General features: G+C 43.4%; 1 protein-coding gene across 14 annotated transcripts in view; it reads left to right on the plus strand.

The window, feature by feature from the left end:
• Positions 1 to 18,799, plus strand: part of ryr1b (ryanodine receptor 1b (skeletal)) — a 65,174-nt gene that overhangs the window by 9,033 nt on the left and 37,342 nt on the right. For all 14 annotated transcript variants that reach the window (XM_047335379.1, XM_047335384.1, XM_047335389.1 and 11 more), the window contains exons 2-31: positions 3,802 to 3,924; positions 4,028 to 4,129; positions 7,630 to 7,704; positions 7,955 to 8,033; positions 8,332 to 8,444; positions 8,563 to 8,662; positions 8,930 to 9,026; positions 9,133 to 9,207; positions 9,484 to 9,640; positions 9,787 to 9,951; positions 10,198 to 10,319; positions 10,545 to 10,731; positions 11,674 to 11,809; positions 11,910 to 12,005; positions 12,335 to 12,453; positions 12,669 to 12,802; positions 12,909 to 13,150; positions 13,245 to 13,437; positions 13,866 to 14,082; positions 14,160 to 14,264; positions 14,861 to 14,964; positions 15,081 to 15,164; positions 15,259 to 15,418; positions 15,510 to 15,657; positions 15,787 to 15,992; positions 16,318 to 16,492; positions 17,035 to 17,243; positions 17,333 to 17,679; positions 18,002 to 18,137; positions 18,376 to 18,536. In XM_047335379.1, coding sequence (XP_047191335.1) covers positions 3,802 to 3,924; positions 4,028 to 4,129; positions 7,630 to 7,704; positions 7,955 to 8,033; positions 8,332 to 8,444; positions 8,563 to 8,662; positions 8,930 to 9,026; positions 9,133 to 9,207; positions 9,484 to 9,640; positions 9,787 to 9,951; positions 10,198 to 10,319; positions 10,545 to 10,731; positions 11,674 to 11,809; positions 11,910 to 12,005; positions 12,335 to 12,453; positions 12,669 to 12,802; positions 12,909 to 13,150; positions 13,245 to 13,437; positions 13,866 to 14,082; positions 14,160 to 14,264; positions 14,861 to 14,964; positions 15,081 to 15,164; positions 15,259 to 15,418; positions 15,510 to 15,657; positions 15,787 to 15,992; positions 16,318 to 16,492; positions 17,035 to 17,243; positions 17,333 to 17,679; positions 18,002 to 18,137; positions 18,376 to 18,536 — 4,367 coding nt within the window. The remainder of the gene's footprint in view (positions 1 to 3,801; positions 3,925 to 4,027; positions 4,130 to 7,629; positions 7,705 to 7,954; positions 8,034 to 8,331; positions 8,445 to 8,562; positions 8,663 to 8,929; positions 9,027 to 9,132; positions 9,208 to 9,483; positions 9,641 to 9,786; positions 9,952 to 10,197; positions 10,320 to 10,544; positions 10,732 to 11,673; positions 11,810 to 11,909; positions 12,006 to 12,334; positions 12,454 to 12,668; positions 12,803 to 12,908; positions 13,151 to 13,244; positions 13,438 to 13,865; positions 14,083 to 14,159; positions 14,265 to 14,860; positions 14,965 to 15,080; positions 15,165 to 15,258; positions 15,419 to 15,509; positions 15,658 to 15,786; positions 15,993 to 16,317; positions 16,493 to 17,034; positions 17,244 to 17,332; positions 17,680 to 18,001; positions 18,138 to 18,375; positions 18,537 to 18,799) is intronic.

Consider the following 18,799-nt stretch of genomic DNA (forward strand, 5'->3'; position numbering starts at 1 on the left):
CTACCTCCGGTTTGTTACAGAACAGAGTCTAAGCTTGAAGTGAAAAACTCGGAGTCTTCAAGAGAATGATGATACAAGAGAGAAATGGAGAATTTTGCTTCACTGTTTTTTTTTTAAAAGATATTTTGCCAGGTAGAGAAAAAAACCAAAAACATGCACGACTGCATGATCTAGTGGCACAGTTCTCCAAGAGTGTGGGCCTGCAGACCTCTGGTGCACCTTCACGGTCTCCTCTAGTTTTCAAAGGGAAACCCCATCACCTTATTGAGCTGTTTGTCTCCTCCGCCCACGCGCTGTGCAGTGTGCCGTCCCTCGCTCCTTTTGATGTCTGCAGAAATATCATCAATGCGGTGGCCTGCACCTGCGGCACTTTGGTCGGAGAATGGGGACGGAATTTTGGAACTGTAAAAGAAATAATGTCTGTTATTCATTGGATAAGTTAATCTGATTACTGGGCAGGTTTTTTCTAGCAGCGCCGTGTCACATCAGAATTTGAGAGTGTGGCATTTAAAGCTGAAATAATAAATGAAAGTTTTACTTTTTTTTTTTATTATATCAACATGCAGTTGATGGCCAGAAAATTCCCTTTTTCTTCGGACAGTGCAACAGTGAATGATAGATTGCAAAGCCACCAGCCCCAATTTCATATACTTTTCAGAATTCGATTATTTCAGAATTATAAATCCTGAACCAGCGGATTATCTGCGAGCGGAGGAGACAAACCTCCCGACTACATTTAAAAAGGTATCAGCGCTCGGCCGGATGCTGGTGTTCACGTCAAGGATGCCATCGGTTGAGACTGTGAAACAATGGCCCACACAGCAGTATAAGATAAACTGAGCCTATCTCTCTCACTTGGAGACTATATATCCAAGGCTCTGTTGCCCCACTTGTCTCACTGAGTTCAAGGATATCCTCTTTAAACACTGCGTGCACACGAGCAATCTAACACAATCTGTGCCAACAGGAAGAACGGTATCAGCTATGTTCATGTCTGTGGAATCACACCGTGGTGGCCATGCTGTCCCTCCCCATAGCGTGGCAGGATCTGCAGGAGCACACATTGCGTCCCTCACCATTCTCCACCTGTTAAACTGTTTGGTCCCTTTTGTCGGGCGGGCGCCGTGCCTGCTTGTCTGGGGGAATCCTGGCCACCGTCTGCCTCACAAGCGCAACCTCAGACGTCCCGAGAGAATATACAAAGGTGTCTGCTTTCAGGCGCCGCCTACGCCTCTTGCTGTAAATCTTCTATTTGCACACACCAGTGTTTGTCTGTGTATCGGTCAGTTTACGTCCAATTGTCTCCTCTCCTCCTCTCTCCTCTCCCTCTGACTCCGAGCATCCACATTGCCCAGATGCTTCAGCCGCCAAGTCCAAACATGGTTTGGCTGTAACACTACACCGGCCAAGTTGATGGGGCATCAAACGAGTTTCACCCACACATCTTTGCCCACAGCCGAGGGACAACATCCCTGGGTCAGAGGCTGGTGATATCCGGCCCGTCCTGGATTTCACTCAGTGCCACCTACGTACCTTGCTCCATCAGACACCGCCATGTGAGATTAACAAATAAACGGGCCTGAGTTGTCGTTGGCTTACAACAAAGCACCGCCTACACGTCCTTCAAATCCTGAAAGCTGCCTCTATTAATACAAGGATGAGTTAAGCTCAGGGGTTTGTGTGGTCTGTAAGTCAGATTGGAAGTGATTGGCCCATTGTGACTCTTGGAAGGACAAAGCTCTGTAATTGCTAATTTACATCGCAGAGAACTATTATAAGTGCGAGCGCCCCGACGCTCACAGTGGAATTAGCTGGTCCAAGCATGTGCTGGCTGAGGCTCATGTGTTTGTCTGCTCCGCCGGCCAGTTCGTCCTCGCCTCTCGAGTCATACCTGCTTTTTTTTTTTAAAATGTTGAACAATTTTGAATCAAATCTGCACTGAGTGAAGAAAATTGCATTCCAGAAAATGAAAAAAAAAACTTCAGTGGTGAAGCAGAATAAGTTTGCGATGTGTGACGGCGGCGAAAGAAACATACGGAAGCCACTGGGTAGGACATAATGCTGGTTGGGTATTTATCATCTATGGTTGTCATCCGAGCGCACATCTTGTCTCACAGCAATGAGTCACTCGGTTACTTCAGTCTGCTTTTAGACACCCACTAGCCCAGTCCTCTCTCCTTAATGGGGACTGCAGTCTGAGTCTGCGCTGTCCTCAAAACATACATTTCAGTTGAGCCTTTTTACTGTGACCCCGTCACATTTGTGGAAACGCCACATCTTTGTTCTAACACAGTTGACAACTTGCTTTCTATTTAGCGATGCCTCTGAGATTCACTTATTTTGCCACAAAGTCATAATTCCATGGTCCGCATACAGTGTGAGAAGCACTTGAGTTCCACATTGAGTGGGGTTGCTCATGTCTGCGGCGAGGGAGAAGAGGGCACATTGCTCCACTTTCTGGAGTTTGAAGCAGGGACGGGCGAGGACAAGACGGGGGAGACATTTCTAGGCTGAGGAGAGATAGATGATAGCCCGTAAGGAAGAGGGGACACGTGTCCACCGAAGTAACATTAGAGGCCTCTGGGTTGAAGAGAGGAGTAGATTGTTATGAGGTCACTGATCTGCATCACTTTCCATTTTCCTGCTATGAGCTCTAAACGTAGACATGCAAATGTCTGTGCTGCCCCTCGGCCTTGGTGCAGAGTGCATGCCTATTATCTCAAACACAGAGTGCCGACACAATCGGCGGTGCAGCACCGCCAGGTCAACACAGCGAGGCCGGTGGAAAAAACGAGAAGACAGACTGATTCATTAGCTGGTGGACAAGAGGGGGGGGGGGGGGGGGGTCAGGAATCTGTCCTGAACTGTAGGGAGGCCTATGAGCCAGGTTAAGTGATGGGTTCACTTGTATAATGACGGAGTTGAGGGAACAGCTGAGAATGTTGAGTGTCAGGTGTGGGTTTCACAGGGGAGGGGGAGGGGGGGTGTTTATTGCTGTATTTACACCAGTCTCTGGAGGGTCCAGGCATTGATGAGGAGCAACAACTCACTGTCCGTTAGGATTCTGCCTGTGGAGTAGTTATGTGTCTATTTCGGGTCTTCTTACCAAGAGTAGCTGTTTGCCGCCTTCTCACCTGACCAAAAATTGTGAAAATATCACTGCCGTCCATTTTACATTTTTTAAATCATAGAGGTTCAGAATACTTTGCAGGCAGCCATTGTTTCTCATTCATTTAGGTATGATCAGAAGACCCTTGCTTGCCTTGTCATTATTTCATTGTTTCTACACGATTTCCTTTACTGTATGGAAGCGCAGTTACATGATCAAAATGGGTTGCTGTTTTATGCCACACAGGACCGTGATACAGATGAATGCAGACTTAATATTGACTGTGACATCTCAATAGTTGGCTCATGAATGTGTAAATAGCATGCATAATGAATACCAGTGGCTACCTGCAAAGGAAGAACATTTCAGAGCAGTACAGAAACATTGATAAACAGTACACCATGATTTCTAACTGTCAGCAGCTGCTTCGTGCAAAGCAAGCAAAATATTAGTTGTTATTGTTTTTAGTGTGATAGTCTATTATTTGCACATAAACACAATCATTTTAGAACTATTTAAAGAAATGGACCGCAGGCAAATTTTCCTTTTTTGCACTTTGTCAATTACGTCAATAAAGGGTTTTGTATATAACAATGCCTGCAGCAGATGTCTAGTCAAGCTAGTTTAATTTGGTGCTTTAAAGGCTAGTAAATGAATGTGTTCTTTATTCCCTGTTTTTGTTCTGGGTGCAGGACGACCAGGTTGTTCTGCAGTGCACTGCCTCCGTCCTGAAGGAGCAGCAGATTAAACTATGTCTGTCCTGCGAGGGCTTCGGGAACCGTCTCTGCTTCCTGGAAACCACATCCAACGCTCAGGTACGATGCTGGTAGCCTTTCCCCCCTTTTTTGTGTTGATTCTGTGTGCAATCCTATTTTTTAGTAACTTTGTTTTGCCTCTGTGCCGTGTAAATGTTTGCAGAATGTGCCCCCGGACCTGGCCATATGTACCTTCATTTTGGAGCAGTCCCTGTCGGTCCGTGCTCTGCAGGAGATGCTGGCCAACACGGTGGAGATGACGGAGGTAGGAGTCCGAAAACAGGCAAAAACAGACATGGGTGAAAGGTGGAGGGATCTATGGCAACAGGGATGGAGGCTTGATTTGCTTTTGCAGAGATGTGACAGATCAAGTTGGTACATTAGAGGGCTACGTCTTATGAATGGCAAATAGTAGAGACATAGAAGAGATTTCCCCCATCCTTTCTGACTGATAAAAGATGTATGTGTACTTTTCAAAATGTATTCTACTGTTCCTAGCTCCTGTCCTTCGCAATGTCACAGGGTTGTGTCCTCAATTTCAGATGGGGTGCTGATTATATGTTTATGTGATGAGATTTTTGTTAAGGCATACAATTTTCTTGTTTTCCATTATTCCTCAAAACCAAAACCAAAACTACTTCATTATGGATCGCAGAGTCTACTTTTAAATTAATGAATAACAAACTTGAGGTTCACCATACGGCATCAGGTGCATCATGATCCTTCAGTCCATTTCCAGTCCCGACTTTGGAATATCTGCCGATATTGACACTGATACTGGAGCTCTTATTTACTTGATTATGATTATTGTTATTGTTGTCATTATGTCTAAGGTTACACAAATCTATATGAAATTACAAATAACAAAAGGCAAAAAAAGCATTTAAATATGTATTCAATTTAAATGTATTCCAAGGTGATTCTGTAGGTGAAGTAGGCTTCACATACAATCAACGCTATACCAGCTACTAGTAAGTAGATTTCTATACATGAGTTCAAAAGTAATAAGAGAATGGGGACCACTGAATATCTTTGTAGATCTATATAATAAGAGCCTTCCCAACTCTAGAGAGCACCATAGGTGGACTTCTCCTTCTTTGCTTTTATTTCGTTATGATTTTTTTCCCCTTCCCTTCTTGCTCGCTGCCAAGCAGACAGTCGATTTGGACAAATGGGTATGTCTGTTACCACGTCTTATGTCCTGTAACTTGTGTCCCAACCAACCTGGCAACTGTCCTCGTGCCTGTCCTGTTGCCCTCTGGATGTCCTGTTGGATAAAGTAGTGCAGTCTTGTTCATAAATTCATATCTCTTGAGCCCTCACTCCAAAGTGGCGACATGTACAAGTAAACAAGTCCACTATCTTAATAGTTTTCCTGTAAACTGCGATTTTATATACCTACCAAAAAAAAATTTGAAAATTGAATATCAGTCAGTTTTTGTACACTTGAAATATACACGTTAATTACTTACTTACTTTCCTCAGCTTATGGGTTGAATTAGCCACCCTCGAATATCAGACCTATACAGGTTGTGCCACCTGGCTCCACAATGCACCATTCATTTGGCATTCCATGCAGAAATATCACCAGCACATTTGCCTCTTATGACCCGGTCATACATATCTTCCCCTGCCTTGTTTGAGCACATTGTTCTTTGTCAGTCTGTGATGGTGTCAGTCAAATTTCTGTTCTGCGTTGTTACACAGAATGTGTTTAAACATCTACACTGTATTTTTTCTCTTTCAGTGGATAGCTAGCTGCATATATATATTACAGTATGTAGATTCTGATCTTTAACTAGCTGAGTCAACACACAGAAAGGAATCCATCTTAGAAGAACACTTTTGAGCATTTTTATCAGTTTAGCAACCGACAGCACCCTCAACCAACCTGAATGTGAGGCAGCCACCAGACATATTGTGTTTTTTGGGGTAACTCACTTTTCTAGGAACTCATCTTGCTGTGATGATGTTACAACTACTGCCCCCTCCACCTAAAGTTTATAGCAAAACGTTGAGGCACTCTTGGATCTATTATAGGTTGAAAAATATTCTGAAGCAAGTTCAGGGAATGCCCTTGCAAAAATGTATATTATTTGATATCACACATCGATGGAATATATTAATTCAGAAGTGATAGATGGATTTGTCAAGCTAACCAGATCGAGACGTCGCTCTTTGGTGATCATTGTCTTTAAACCCAGGATGTAGTGCCCGGCTGCTACCAATACCGTATTTAGCTGATCAGATGATCAGATAATATATCAGATCAGATATACATATTGAAAGAAATTGCAAAAATCCAATGATGTCGATATCAAACCCTTATGACAAAGAAATGTCATTGAGGCTTGATATTTTACAGTCTAACCTTTAACTTTACTGCAATAAATAAATATAAAAAACACAAATACATCCAAATTTATAGAACTTTAATTAAGAATATAAAGATACATTTTTCAGTAATATGTAAACATAAATGCACATCTTTTCTGCATAGTTTATTCTGTTAAATAATATTTTCATACCACCGCATATTAGCAAACATAAACGGCGATACTGGTGTGTCTGCGAAAGGCTCATATTGGCCGATTGCACCGATTGTTTGGGCAGCTCCGGGGCTCACAGGAGTTGGAAGATGTGGATGAGCCAGACCTTTCTATTGGTGAGATGAGAATAGCATGGCATGCTGCCCAGAGGCGGCCCCCCCAATTTTTCAGTGGTCGATGGGGAAACTGGACACCCCCAGAGCTTTGGACAGGCCTCTTTCCCTCTTATAACACACGCACACACACACACACACACACACACACACACACACACACACACACACACACATACACACACACACACTGGTAATGACAGATTGTGAGATCCTGTCATTGACATAACATCCGTAGCTCTATTCCTTCACCTTAACAATCATGACTGAATGCCCAACCCAAGCTCCTAATCTTAAACTGAACCCAGTTCAAACCTGAAAACCCTAAAACCAACCACACACACACACACACACACCACCACCACCTGTCCTAACCGAGCCCAGTGCTAATGCAGACCAGGGCCAATGGTGTAGTGCTACCACTTGACATACCTGCCCCTGACTCATCCCAGTGGATTATGGGTACTTAACCCCACATAACAGTGGAGTGTAATGGCTGAACTAAATGGTTGTTTTGGCTGATCCACCAGCAACTGCCGCAATAATTGTGTTTTCTTGTTGCATCCTTGCTGGATGTTGAGAAAAGGTAGGTTGGTTTCATTTGTTTGCCTTTGTGTGAGTTTGTAATCTCTGGTGACTGGATTCAAAGTTTATTTTGTTGTGCTCTGTCGATCCCATCATTGTGATGTCTATGATTTATTGGAAAAGATTAGTTTCGTAGTACTATAGTATTAGTTTCAGCAATATTTCATCACTGCTTTGGTAATGATTTGGTTCTTTTTCTGTTTTCTTCTTCTATTTGTATGAAAATGGACCAAAATTGTATTTTGGGAATAAAGTCAGTGTTATTGGTCAATGATTTTAATTACATACCCTTATCCCATCTAAGGGATATACTTAACAGTCTTTGCTTATGCAACATATAAACTAATATTCACATATAGTAATATAATGACATTTGCAATATACTGTGTAATTATAGAATATAGTCTCAACAAGCAGACAATGGCGATGGTTTGTTGGGATCCAGTCTTAACAGTTTGACATCTTAATAATAATGTCAGGCTGGTCTGTTAAATAATTTCCTGTCTTCTCCTCTTCAGTCGTCCCAAGGTGGAGGACATCGTACCTTACTGTACGGTCATGCCATCCTGCTGAGACACCACCACTCAAGCATGGTAAGATTGGTTATTACCAGATTGTGTAATTGAGATGTGCCCTCCCTACTTCAGGCTTTACTCGATGCACGTGGAAGGTCAGGGAGGTCCCAGAACAGAGCCGTTACGGCAAATATAACTAATTGCGATTATTGAAATGAATTCATTTTTGACTCTAGTGGTCCTGTCTGAACTGTAGTTAAAAGTCAAAATCTTGAATGCATCTCTGGCAAAGTTCTGGTCATGTCCTGAATAAAAACTTTCTCCCCAGTACCTGAGCTGTTTGACCACATCACGCTCCCTCACGGACAAGCTGGCCTTCGACGTGGGCTTACAAGAAGATTCCATAGGTACAGCCACATTCGGAGAACCCTTTTCAAGATATTATAGAAACATAGATTCTCTGGTAGTTCTGTTAGATTGTTTTTGAATTATGCCAAGTTGGCCTAAACAAAACTATTGACTTAAATTGAGTCAGCAGAGCATATCTCTCACTTTTTAGTTTGGCTGAGAAATATAAACATTGTTATTATAAACATTACTGTGTTGGAAAAATATGTTGTGAGTGAACCTTTTCTGTTTTTTGGCTTAGATAAAAAACATCAGCTGCAAGAGTCAATCTCTATGTTGTTCTTGCTCTTCTTGCAGGCGAGGCATGTTGGTGGACCATTCATCCAGCCTCCAAGCAAAGGTCAGAAGGTGAAAAGGTCAGGGTGGGTGACGACCTCATCCTGGTCAGCGTGTCCTCTGAGAGATACCTGGTAAGTCTCCTCGTGTCTCCATCCACTTTTGTGGTTGTGCAATTGAGGATTTAGACATAGTGGAAGCTCTGCTAAACCAAACCTTTTTCCCGATCCTTTTCTCGTCCCCTGTCCTCAGCACTTGTCCTACGCCAGTGGAGATCTGATGGTCGACGCCTCCTTCATGCAGACCCTGTGGAACATGAACCCAATCAGTTCAGGATGCGAACTAGCTGAGGGTACAAACCTGGAAACACACAGTACACATACACAACACATGATCAACGCAGATTAGAGTTCTTCAAAATATTGACTGTGAACCTATAAAATACAGAGTTACAAGAGTACAATACAAGAGTTAATTTAACTAGTGATATTCGGTCCGAAATTTGATCAGAAATCTGACAGTGTAACATATACATATATATTTGCTAAGTGATTCATACACACATGTCCAGCCAGTGCGCACAGCACACACTCATTGCGGTGTTGGTTATTCTTCGCAGGGTTTCTGACAGGAGGTCACGTTTTGAGGCTCTTCCATGGTCACATGGACGAGTGTCTCGCCATCTCTACACCAGAGGAAGGAGAGGAAAAGCGCAGGTAGAAGGAAGAAGATCTCACAATATACATAAAGAAGATAGAAAATATCAAGTTGGTCTTTTGTCATATGGCCCTGTGTGTGTGTGTCTGCTCCACTCTGCTACAGGATGGCTCACTATGAAGGCGGTGCTGTGTGCGGTCAGGCTCGATCCCTGTGGAGGTTGGAGCCTCTCAGAATCAGGTGAATGTCCCCTCAAGGAATTTACATAGTTAATAAGAAATTTGTGTGGGTATACCTTGGATAGGAAGTTCTTGCAACACAAGATAGATAGATGTGGGGTTTTTTTTTACTTTTCATGCTGTATGTGCACCGTGTCTGATCAGTTACTTTTTCACACACTTAAAATACTAGTAAAGGAACAAACAGTCGCTGGACAAATATTATAATTATAAAGTACATTTTAAAAAGCTTTGTTCGCTTCTTAATTTTTTTTTTTCTTCTTCTCACCGCCTGCAGCTGGAGTGGCAGCCACATGAAATGGGGGCAGTCGTTCCGTATTCGACATATCACCACAGGCCGGTACCTGTGTCAGGATGAGGAAAAGGGCCTGTTGGTGGTCGACCCAGAGAGGGCCAACACCAAACTGTCCGCTTTCTGCTTCCGTGCTTCAAAGGTCAGCATGAACAGATAAAGTGTCTCTGGACTGCCGTTTTATGATCATGTCTGTCTATTATCATGCAATCATCACATCTCTAATGAACTCTTTCTCCCTTCCCTCTGTCCCTTTGCCCCTCCTTCCCTCCTGGCTCCGCTGAGCAGGATAAGGTGGAGGTGGCTCAGAAGCGTGATGTTGAAGGGATGGGCATTCCAGAGATAAAGTACGGAGAGTCCATGTGCTTCGTCCAGCATGTGTCCACAGGCCTGTGGCTCACATACGCGGCCCTGGATGCCAAAGCTGCTCGTTTGGGGATGATGAAGAGAAAGGTATAAAAATAAGATACATGCTGTATTTATGTAGCAGTGAACACTGATGTTTACAGTGGTGTTGCACTTGTCACTCCCACACTCTGAAAGATTCTTAAACCTTGTTTTTGCTGTAACTTATGGATGAGATGAACATACTTTCATCCATCTTACACAAGCAGCAACCAGACACGAGGCTTGTAGGAGAAGGACAGATAGAAAACTGGGGGATGTCATCTCATGCGAGGATGTTGTCTGTGTCTCCAGGTCATTCTGCACCAGGAGGGTCATATGGACGATGCCCTGACTGTGTCCCGCTCACAGACTGAGGAGTCTCAGGCTGCCCGGATGATTTACAGCACCACGGGCCTCTTCAGGCAGTTCATCAAGTAGGTATTATTTACAAATGTGGAGAGGTGAGAAGAAAAGTCATCTTTGTGACAGAATGCAAGGATTTGTGACAGAATGTGGTAATGTTTCAAAACAGTAGAGGCATCGGCCAGAAGTCGTCCGTCATCTAACATCTCATATTATCTTACAGCCCCAGTGTGTGAGGGATAAAAAAAAAAAGAGAGAATTTGAGAATTTATGTTGATTTGCCTGTGTTTTTCCAGGGGATTGGACTCTCTGAGTGGGAAGAGCAAATCACTAGCGGCTCTGTCGCTCCCCCTCGAGGGGGTCATCCTCTCCCTTCAGGATCTCATCTTCTACTTCCGTCCACCCGAGGAGGAACTAGAGCACGAGGAGAAACAGACCAAGCTCCGCTCCCTCCGCAACCGGCAGAATCTCTTCCAAGAGGAGGTAATCTGCATGCTGCCTGCACAGCCGCACAGGCCCTCTGGGGAACTTGCACTTTTGACACATCGCTGATGTCTGTGATGACCTCACACCAAGTGGCAACCCACCGTGTCGTCACCGTGACATCTTGAAGCCACAAAAGTTTAGTATTTTGACCAGCACCATCTTGTTTTTTGTTTTTAAACCAAGCTTAAGAGCTGGGGATGGGTCAGACTAAGAGACTGTTCATTGCGCGCCCACCTACACCTGCACCCAAGGCACCGATCGGACAGTACTAGCTGGCAATCATGCTGTAGCCATGCCCCTATGCCTACCGTGCTTTATCGTCTATTTCACTCTAAATGTATTGTGTTTTAGGATAATTTACAAAATGAACATCATGCTGTATTGAAGAAGAAAGAGATTGAACCATACATTTCTCAGGAAACTGTTTGCTGACGTTATAAATCAAGTGAGAAGTCATTTTATTCATCGACTTCTATAGAAACTGACCTCATTTTGCAGCCAGTGGAGTCGTCCCTCTGCAGGTCATTCCAGGGAATACAGGCTTCAGGCCCTTCTGCATCGGCTTCATTTTACATTTTACAGTTTTTATTTACAGTCTATGCCTTACACGCACATCTCATACACTAACCCCGAGCCTAATTTTCTTGTGTACCTAAAAGGTGCTTCTATTAACATGTTCATGTCCTCCCAATATGATTATTTAAAAGTGAACATGGTCAAGTTTTATTGATATGGTATATGCTTGGGAAACTCATTAAACCAAACGTTTAACTCCAACCATCCCAAGTACATGTCCAACCTCAACTCATAAACATAATTACAAACTCTACCCTAAAACTACAGCACTGCCAGCAACAGTAACGGTACTGAAAAAGTATAATAATAATAATAATGTATGCTCAACCTTCGTGGTCCCTGTGTCTCTGTTTTCATTCTCAGGGTATGATCACCATCGTGCTGGAGTGCATCGACCGTCTGAATGTGTACAACACTGCTGCTCACTTCTCTGAATTTGCGGGGGAGGAAGCTGCGGAGTCCTGGAAGGAGATTGTCAACCTCCTTTATGAGCTGCTGGGTAGAAGAGTCACTATAGATACAAAACGATACAATTCAAATGAAATAGTCTTTTCTGAATAAAGTAACATCGTTTTACTCTCCGCGTCTCCACCAAACAGCTTCCTTAATCAGGGGAAACCGGTCCAACTGCGCGTTGTTCTGCGACAACCTGGACTGGCTGGTCAGCAAGCTGGACCGTCTGGAGGCCTCCTCTGGTATCAGACGTGCCTCACTCATTCACTGATACATCCACTAGCCACAAAGCAGAGTTGTTGTCACTAGAAACTGACTGATCGCTGTTAACGATTCCGCTGCATCTTCCGTAGGAATTAGACATACAAGTGATGTGAGCCTATGAGAAAATTAGCTTATGATGCAAATTTTCCATTGATATTATGTGGGATTGTGTATGTAATTATTTTGAGCAATTTTTCTTCTTTGAACCATATTCTTATTAATGATTTTTCTCGCATTGTTACATTTTTCTCCTATGCATGCATAGCTCTTTATGTAAATGCTAAGAATGTGTCCTCCTCTCTGTTAGGTATTCTCGAGGTGCTGTACTGTGTGCTAATTGAAAGCCCTGAGGTTCTGAACATCATCCAGGAGAACCACATTAAATCCATCATCTCTCTCCTGGACAAGCATGGAAGGAACCACAAGGTTTGTCTCCCTCCTCATTGCCGGGAACAGGGTGGGAATGTAACATCAACTGACAGCAATTGAATTTGTTCCATTTGACAGGTTTTTTACCAGGCACTTTTGCAGGTGCTGAAAAACACTGCGACCGTATCCTCTGGATGAAAAATGTGAACTGTCTGCTCTGCTTTACACATAAAGATGACATTAATGTCTGTCTCGTCCCGTCCCGTCTTCAGGTCCTGGATGTCTTGCGCTCTCTGTGTGTGTGTAATGGTGTAGCTGTGAGGTCCAACCAGAACCTCATCACTGAAAACCTGCTCCCGGGTCGTGAGCTCTTGCTGCAGACCAACATTGTAAACTATGTCACCAGGTAATTAAACTTAACAGGGGGTTACCTGATTTTATATATTTAAAAGACAACACTGCTTTGTTGCCTGTATGAGTTGATTTTGAAATATCGTCTCTTCTGTGCTCAGTGTAAGGCCCAACATCTTCCTGGGGACATGTGAGGGATCCACGCAGTATAAGAAGTTTTACTTTGAGATGATGGTGGACTACGTGGAACCCTTTGTGACGGCACATGCTACCCACCTGCGTGTGGGCTGGGCTATGACCGAGGGCTACAGCCCCTACCCTGGAGGAGGAGAAGGCTGGGGAGGAAACGGTGTGGGGGATGACCTCTACTCTTACGGCTTTGATGGACTGCACCTATGGTCCGGTAAGTTGATTCCCCTGACTTGTTTCTAACATTATTTACTATGATGCTTTATGCCTTGTTATATGGCTTCTTTGCCCTGTGCTCTGCGGTACAGGTACTGTTGCTCGCCAGGTTGCTTCGCCCAGTGCACACACCCTTGATGCTGAGGATGTCGTCAGTTGCTGTCTGGATCTGAGCGTGCCCAGTATCTCCTTCCGTATCAATGGCCACCCAGTTCAGGGCATGTTTGAAAACTTCAACGTGGACGGCCTCTTCTTCCCCGTCATCAGCTTCTCCGCTGGAGTCAAGTAAGTGCAAATGTAGGGATACACATACAAAATGTCGAAACACAAAATCTCAGATGATTAATTATGCTTTAGACAGTACTTACATTTTATATGACAATCTTTTCATTTTTAATTCTATAAATGGCTCCAACCCCTTTCAGTTATCTCTCAAATAATTCCTCCAAAACCTTTTGTCTCCCAAAAGAGACTTTACAACTGCCGTGCGTAATGATTCTGGCAGTGCTGAGTTGGGGCTTATATTAAATTGACAGAGAGGAAGAGAACAGTCCCGGCCTGAAGGATTGGCATAGAAATGTTTTTCTTTATGAGTCTCTTATTAAGTTCAAGACACTGTTGCCATAAAGTGCTTTGGTGATATATAAAATATATAAAGACCTCGCTCTCAAAGAGGTAAAGACTCGGGCTGACTCTTGTTTCTGTCTCCACAGGGCTCGGTTTCTTCTTGGTGGTCGCCATGGAGACTTCAAGTTCATGCCCCCGCCTGGCTATGCCCCGTGCTACGAGGCTCTGCTGCCCAGAGACAGGATGCGCATTGAACCCATCAAGGAGTACAAGCACGACTTCAATGGCGTTCGAAACCTGCTGGGTCCCACGCTGTCCCTCACCCACACCTCGTTCACCCCGTGCCCCGTGGACACTGTTCAGGTGACCCAAAGTCAGACTTTGAACCATGTGCTGTGTGCGTTTGCTTTTGCTTGCTGACTTTCCCTTGTTCGATATAGATTGTGTTGCCACCCCACTTGGAGCGTATCCGAGAGAAGCTGGCAGAGAATATCCACGAGCTCTGGGCTGTGACTCGTATTGAGCAGGGCTGGACCTATGGGAGTGTGAGTATAAAGTCAGCACTGCAAGACAGATGCAGTTTGACAATGGCATGAAGGTTATGTGATTCGTTAGGTTTGTCAGTTTGTTTGATAGCAGGATTAGCCAAAATATTTAGGACAAAGTTGCATGGAAATTTGATCAATGATAGGTCTTGGGCATGTTAATAGGTGATTACATTTTGGGAGATATCCAGATCCAGATCCTGAGTGTTCTTGTGTTTATTTGTATAAATGTCACACAGTTACATAGAACACACCCCTGAGAGACACGATAGAGATATTGAAAGTATTTAAAGACAATATGAATGAATTACATTCCTCATGAAAACAATTTGGAATCTGTTGATTGAAATTTGTTTCCAGATAAAGTTGAACTTGTACATTTTTCCAAACCCAGGGTGCATGATAAGAAAATGTAGTTTTGCTAATATATGAGCAGGCTCTCTGGACACTGAAGATTGTCTGGTATGTATCAATCAAATATAGGTAACACAATGTAGGTATTGTGTATTGACGCAAACAAAGACAAATTTAATTGGTGAGGTTTTTTTAATTTAGCTTCAGCTAGTTGGTTAATCTACTGTCACCTTCCTCAACAGTTCAGGGATGACAACAAGAAACTCCATCCTTGTCTGGTGGACTTCCAGAATCTTCCTGAACCAGAGAGGAACTACAACCTGCAGATGTCTGGAGAGACTCTTAAGTGAGTTGGTAACAAGGTTCTGAAGAGGTTTCAGTGTGAGAGCTCTGAGGCCCAGAGGAGGACATTTCTCCCCATCGGACACTGTTGATGTAGCCTTTTTCTTTCATATCCCATAGGACTCTCCTGGCGCTGGGTTGTCACGTTGGTATGGGGGATGAGAAGGCAGAAGAGAATCTCAAGAAGATCAAGCTGCCCAAGACGTATGGCGACAGGGATATTTTCTTGTCTGTATGAATTAACTTTCTGCTTTGTCTTTTGTGTATATCTAAATATGGCCTTTGGTCTCCTCTCCAGCTATGTGATGACCAATGGATACAAGCCTGCCCCCCTTGACCTCAACCATGTTAAACTGACACCAAATCAGAACCAGCTTGTAGAAAAACTGGCAGAAAATGGGCACAATGTTTGGGCAAGGGACCGGGTACGACAAGGATGGACCTACAGTATCGTGCAGGTAACCATTTTCCGAAACCTTAATTTTGTTGAATTAATCTATACATTTTTTGCTTATTTTGCATCAAGCTGTATTCCATCACACTCCGCAGGACATCTTAAATAAGCGAAACCCTCGTCTGGTACCTTACAACCTGCTGGATGAGAGAACTAAGAAAACCAACCGAGACAGTGTTAACAATGCTGTCCGCACCCTCATTGGCTATGGCTACAACATTGAGCCTCCAGATCAGGAGAGCAGTAAGTCAATTTACTCCACGCTAAAGTGTTGAGTATCATGCAATTTCAAACTTCTAACCCCACCAGGCACATCTCCTGTATCTCAAATCTTCTCAATCTTATCTGTCCCTTCTCCCTCTTTCTCCGCAGCTGGCCATGGCCTCGAGAACACCCGCGGGGACAAGGTACGAATCTTCAGGGCAGAGAAGTCGTACGCTATCACTCAAGGCAAGTGGTACTTTGAGTTCGAGGCGTTGACCACGGGGGAGATGAGAGTGGGCTGGGCACGGCCCAGTGTCCGCTCGGACACGGAACTGGGAGCAGATGAACTGGCCTACGTCTTTAATGGCAATAAGGTCTGTCCCCATCTTTTAGTTTCATCATTTATCAATTGCTTGTCTTTTCAAATATATCATAACGATGAACAGATGAGTTATGGATTTATGAAATTGACCAATTAAATATTTTTATTGCTTGGAAAAAGTCACGTCAACATTCATTGGAGTAGCACCAAGACAAATCTGAGTTTAAAATGGACATAAATCCAGATCCAAGTCTTAGTAGTTAGAAAAGATTACACCAGTACACTATTGCCTGACCAGTCATGTCTCTGATTTTATTTGTTGCACAGAAATTTGAAGTTGTGTTTTGTAGATGATTTATTGATGTATCCCTTTCCAGGCTCAAAGATGGCATATTGGTAATGACCCATTCGGTCGCCAGTGGCAGTCTGGTGACGTAGTTGGTTGTATGATTGACCTTACTGAGATGAACATCATGTTCACACTCAACGGAGAAATGCTGATCAGTGACTCGGGCTCGGAGATGGCTTTCAAGGACATTGAAATTGGAGAAGGTAAGAGCTTACTGAGAGGAAGTTTCCTTAGACCAGTAGCAGCAGAACGTGGTCAAATATTCTAGTGGGGCAGGCACTGGCTCTGGGCCCTCAATTGCAAGCCACGCCCACTTTTGATATCGTTATTTTAATAATTACGTTTATTACACATACTTGTTATAGTAAATTATGTTTTGTAATTACAATTGAGAATAGACATTACAAAAACATACCAGCAAGCAGCAAACAACGCCGCATTAGTCAACACAATTCAAAGCTAACAGGCTATAACCAGTGTGCGTGACAAAGAACCACCCACTACAAACACGGCTGAACAACACACAATATAAAATGAATACGAAATGTTTGCTGAGCTGAATATACAGAAGTAAATAAAATAGGTCTACTAATGATGTACAACATCCCTGATTCAGGGATGCCACGCTTCAGTCGCTTTTCAATCGACAGCATTGCTAATGAATTTAATCTATCCAGTGAAGTGGTATTTCAATTCCAATCGGAAATATTTTTTACCAATACCTGTGGCATTATTACTCTCTCAGGTTTTATCCCAGTGTGCGCCCTGGGCCTGTCTCAGGTCGGGAGGATTAACCTTGGTCAGAACGTCAGCAGCCTGCGCTACTTTGCCATCTGTGGCCTGCAGGAAGGATTTGAACCTTTTGCCATCAATATGAAGCGAGACATTACCATGTGGTTCAGTAAAAGTTTGCCCCAGTTTGTGCCTGTACCCAGCGATCACAATCATATTGAGGTAAGTATACATTGTCACTTTTAATGTTTACTGAACCTAGAACTTAGAAAATAGATCATTTTAATGTAATTAAACATGTTGTTTCTCAGGTCTCGCGTGTAGATGGGACTGTGGACAGCGCCCCCTGTCTGAAGCTGACCCATAAGACCTTTGGCTCACAGAACGCCAATACGGATATGATGTTCCTTAGACTCAGTATGCCCATCCAGTTCAACGAGACCTTCAAGATCCCAGCAGGAACCACCCCTCTGACCCGTGCCCTCACCATCCCAGAGGAGGAAGTGGTGGTAATTGAGCCGGACTCCGAGTTTGAAGTTCTGAAGAAGTCTGCCAGCCGCAAGGAGCAGGAGGAGGATAAGAAGGAGCCCTCTGTAGCCAAGGAGATCTCTGTGGAAAATGAGAAGGACACAATGTCAGAAAAGGGAAAGAAAATAGGGTAAGTGTGGCAGGTTAATCTATAGAGGAGAGGAACAAGCCTGTAGAGGGTATATGGTTCACATTATCATGTAAATAATGAAGCCATCCTCTTATTGATTAATTTTCAGCCTGCAGGGATTGAATCAAAAACAGTGTACTGTTGTTTTCTCTTTTGTTTTTGATTTCACCAACACCACCATAATAAGGGTGGTGCTGCGTGCAGGTCATTACTTAACGCTACCGAGAAATGACCAAACATGGTTCGTGCAGCCATAAGATTTAATCATCCATTTCATTAAGTAAGACAAAAAGAAATATATGTTATCTTCTGTGCAAATTAGATTTTTCTCCAAGGCTAAGAAGGCTGCCATGACACCTCTGGCCCCTGCTCCTGCACCTCCCACGGTGCCACGTTTGGTGGAAGACGTGGTTCCTGATGACAGAGATGACCCTGAGACCATCCTAAGTACCACCACTGTGAGTGAAACATTAGTCTAATCGAGTGCTCATGATTGATTTATACCTCTTTTCAAGATGACCCCAACTGTTTAGCTAAAAATCTAGACTAGACTACAGTTAGAATTAGTTTGCACCATACTGCTGACGTCATTATAGTGTCTAAAGACAATCCAATCAAGCTGCTTTTAGATATTACACACAGATATTTTCTTCTTGTAGTAGTAGTAATATTTCTCTTACTTTTTTCTATTTTCAGTATTACTATTCTTTGAGGATCTTTGCTGGCCAGGAGCCCTCTGATGTGTGGGTTGGCTGGGTCACTCCTGACTACCACATGTATGATCCCAACTTTGACCTCTCCAAAGTGCGCAGTGTCACTGTGACTGTGGGAGACGACAAAGGCAACATACACGACAGGTTAGTCTTTTGATTTACCAGAGCAATGCCAAATACTACATGCTGTGGGTATATATATATATATATTTTTTAATTTTTGTTTAAATTTTGTGATTTAGATATATTGTTCTTCTCTGAAAATACTTTTTCATCCGTTAAACCAGCTGTACTCTGTCACCAACTTGTCTCATAGAGCTGACTATCCAGACTATTGTGAATAAATACAGAGCTTGATCATGTGTTTTATTCCCTGTGGTGTCCCCCAACGTTCAATACTTGGTCTC

The sequence above is a fragment of the Scophthalmus maximus genome, chromosome 11 (assembly GCF_022379125.1).
Source record: "Scophthalmus maximus strain ysfricsl-2021 chromosome 11, ASM2237912v1, whole genome shotgun sequence".
NCBI classification, from domain to species: Eukaryota; Metazoa; Chordata; class Actinopteri; order Pleuronectiformes; family Scophthalmidae; genus Scophthalmus; species Scophthalmus maximus.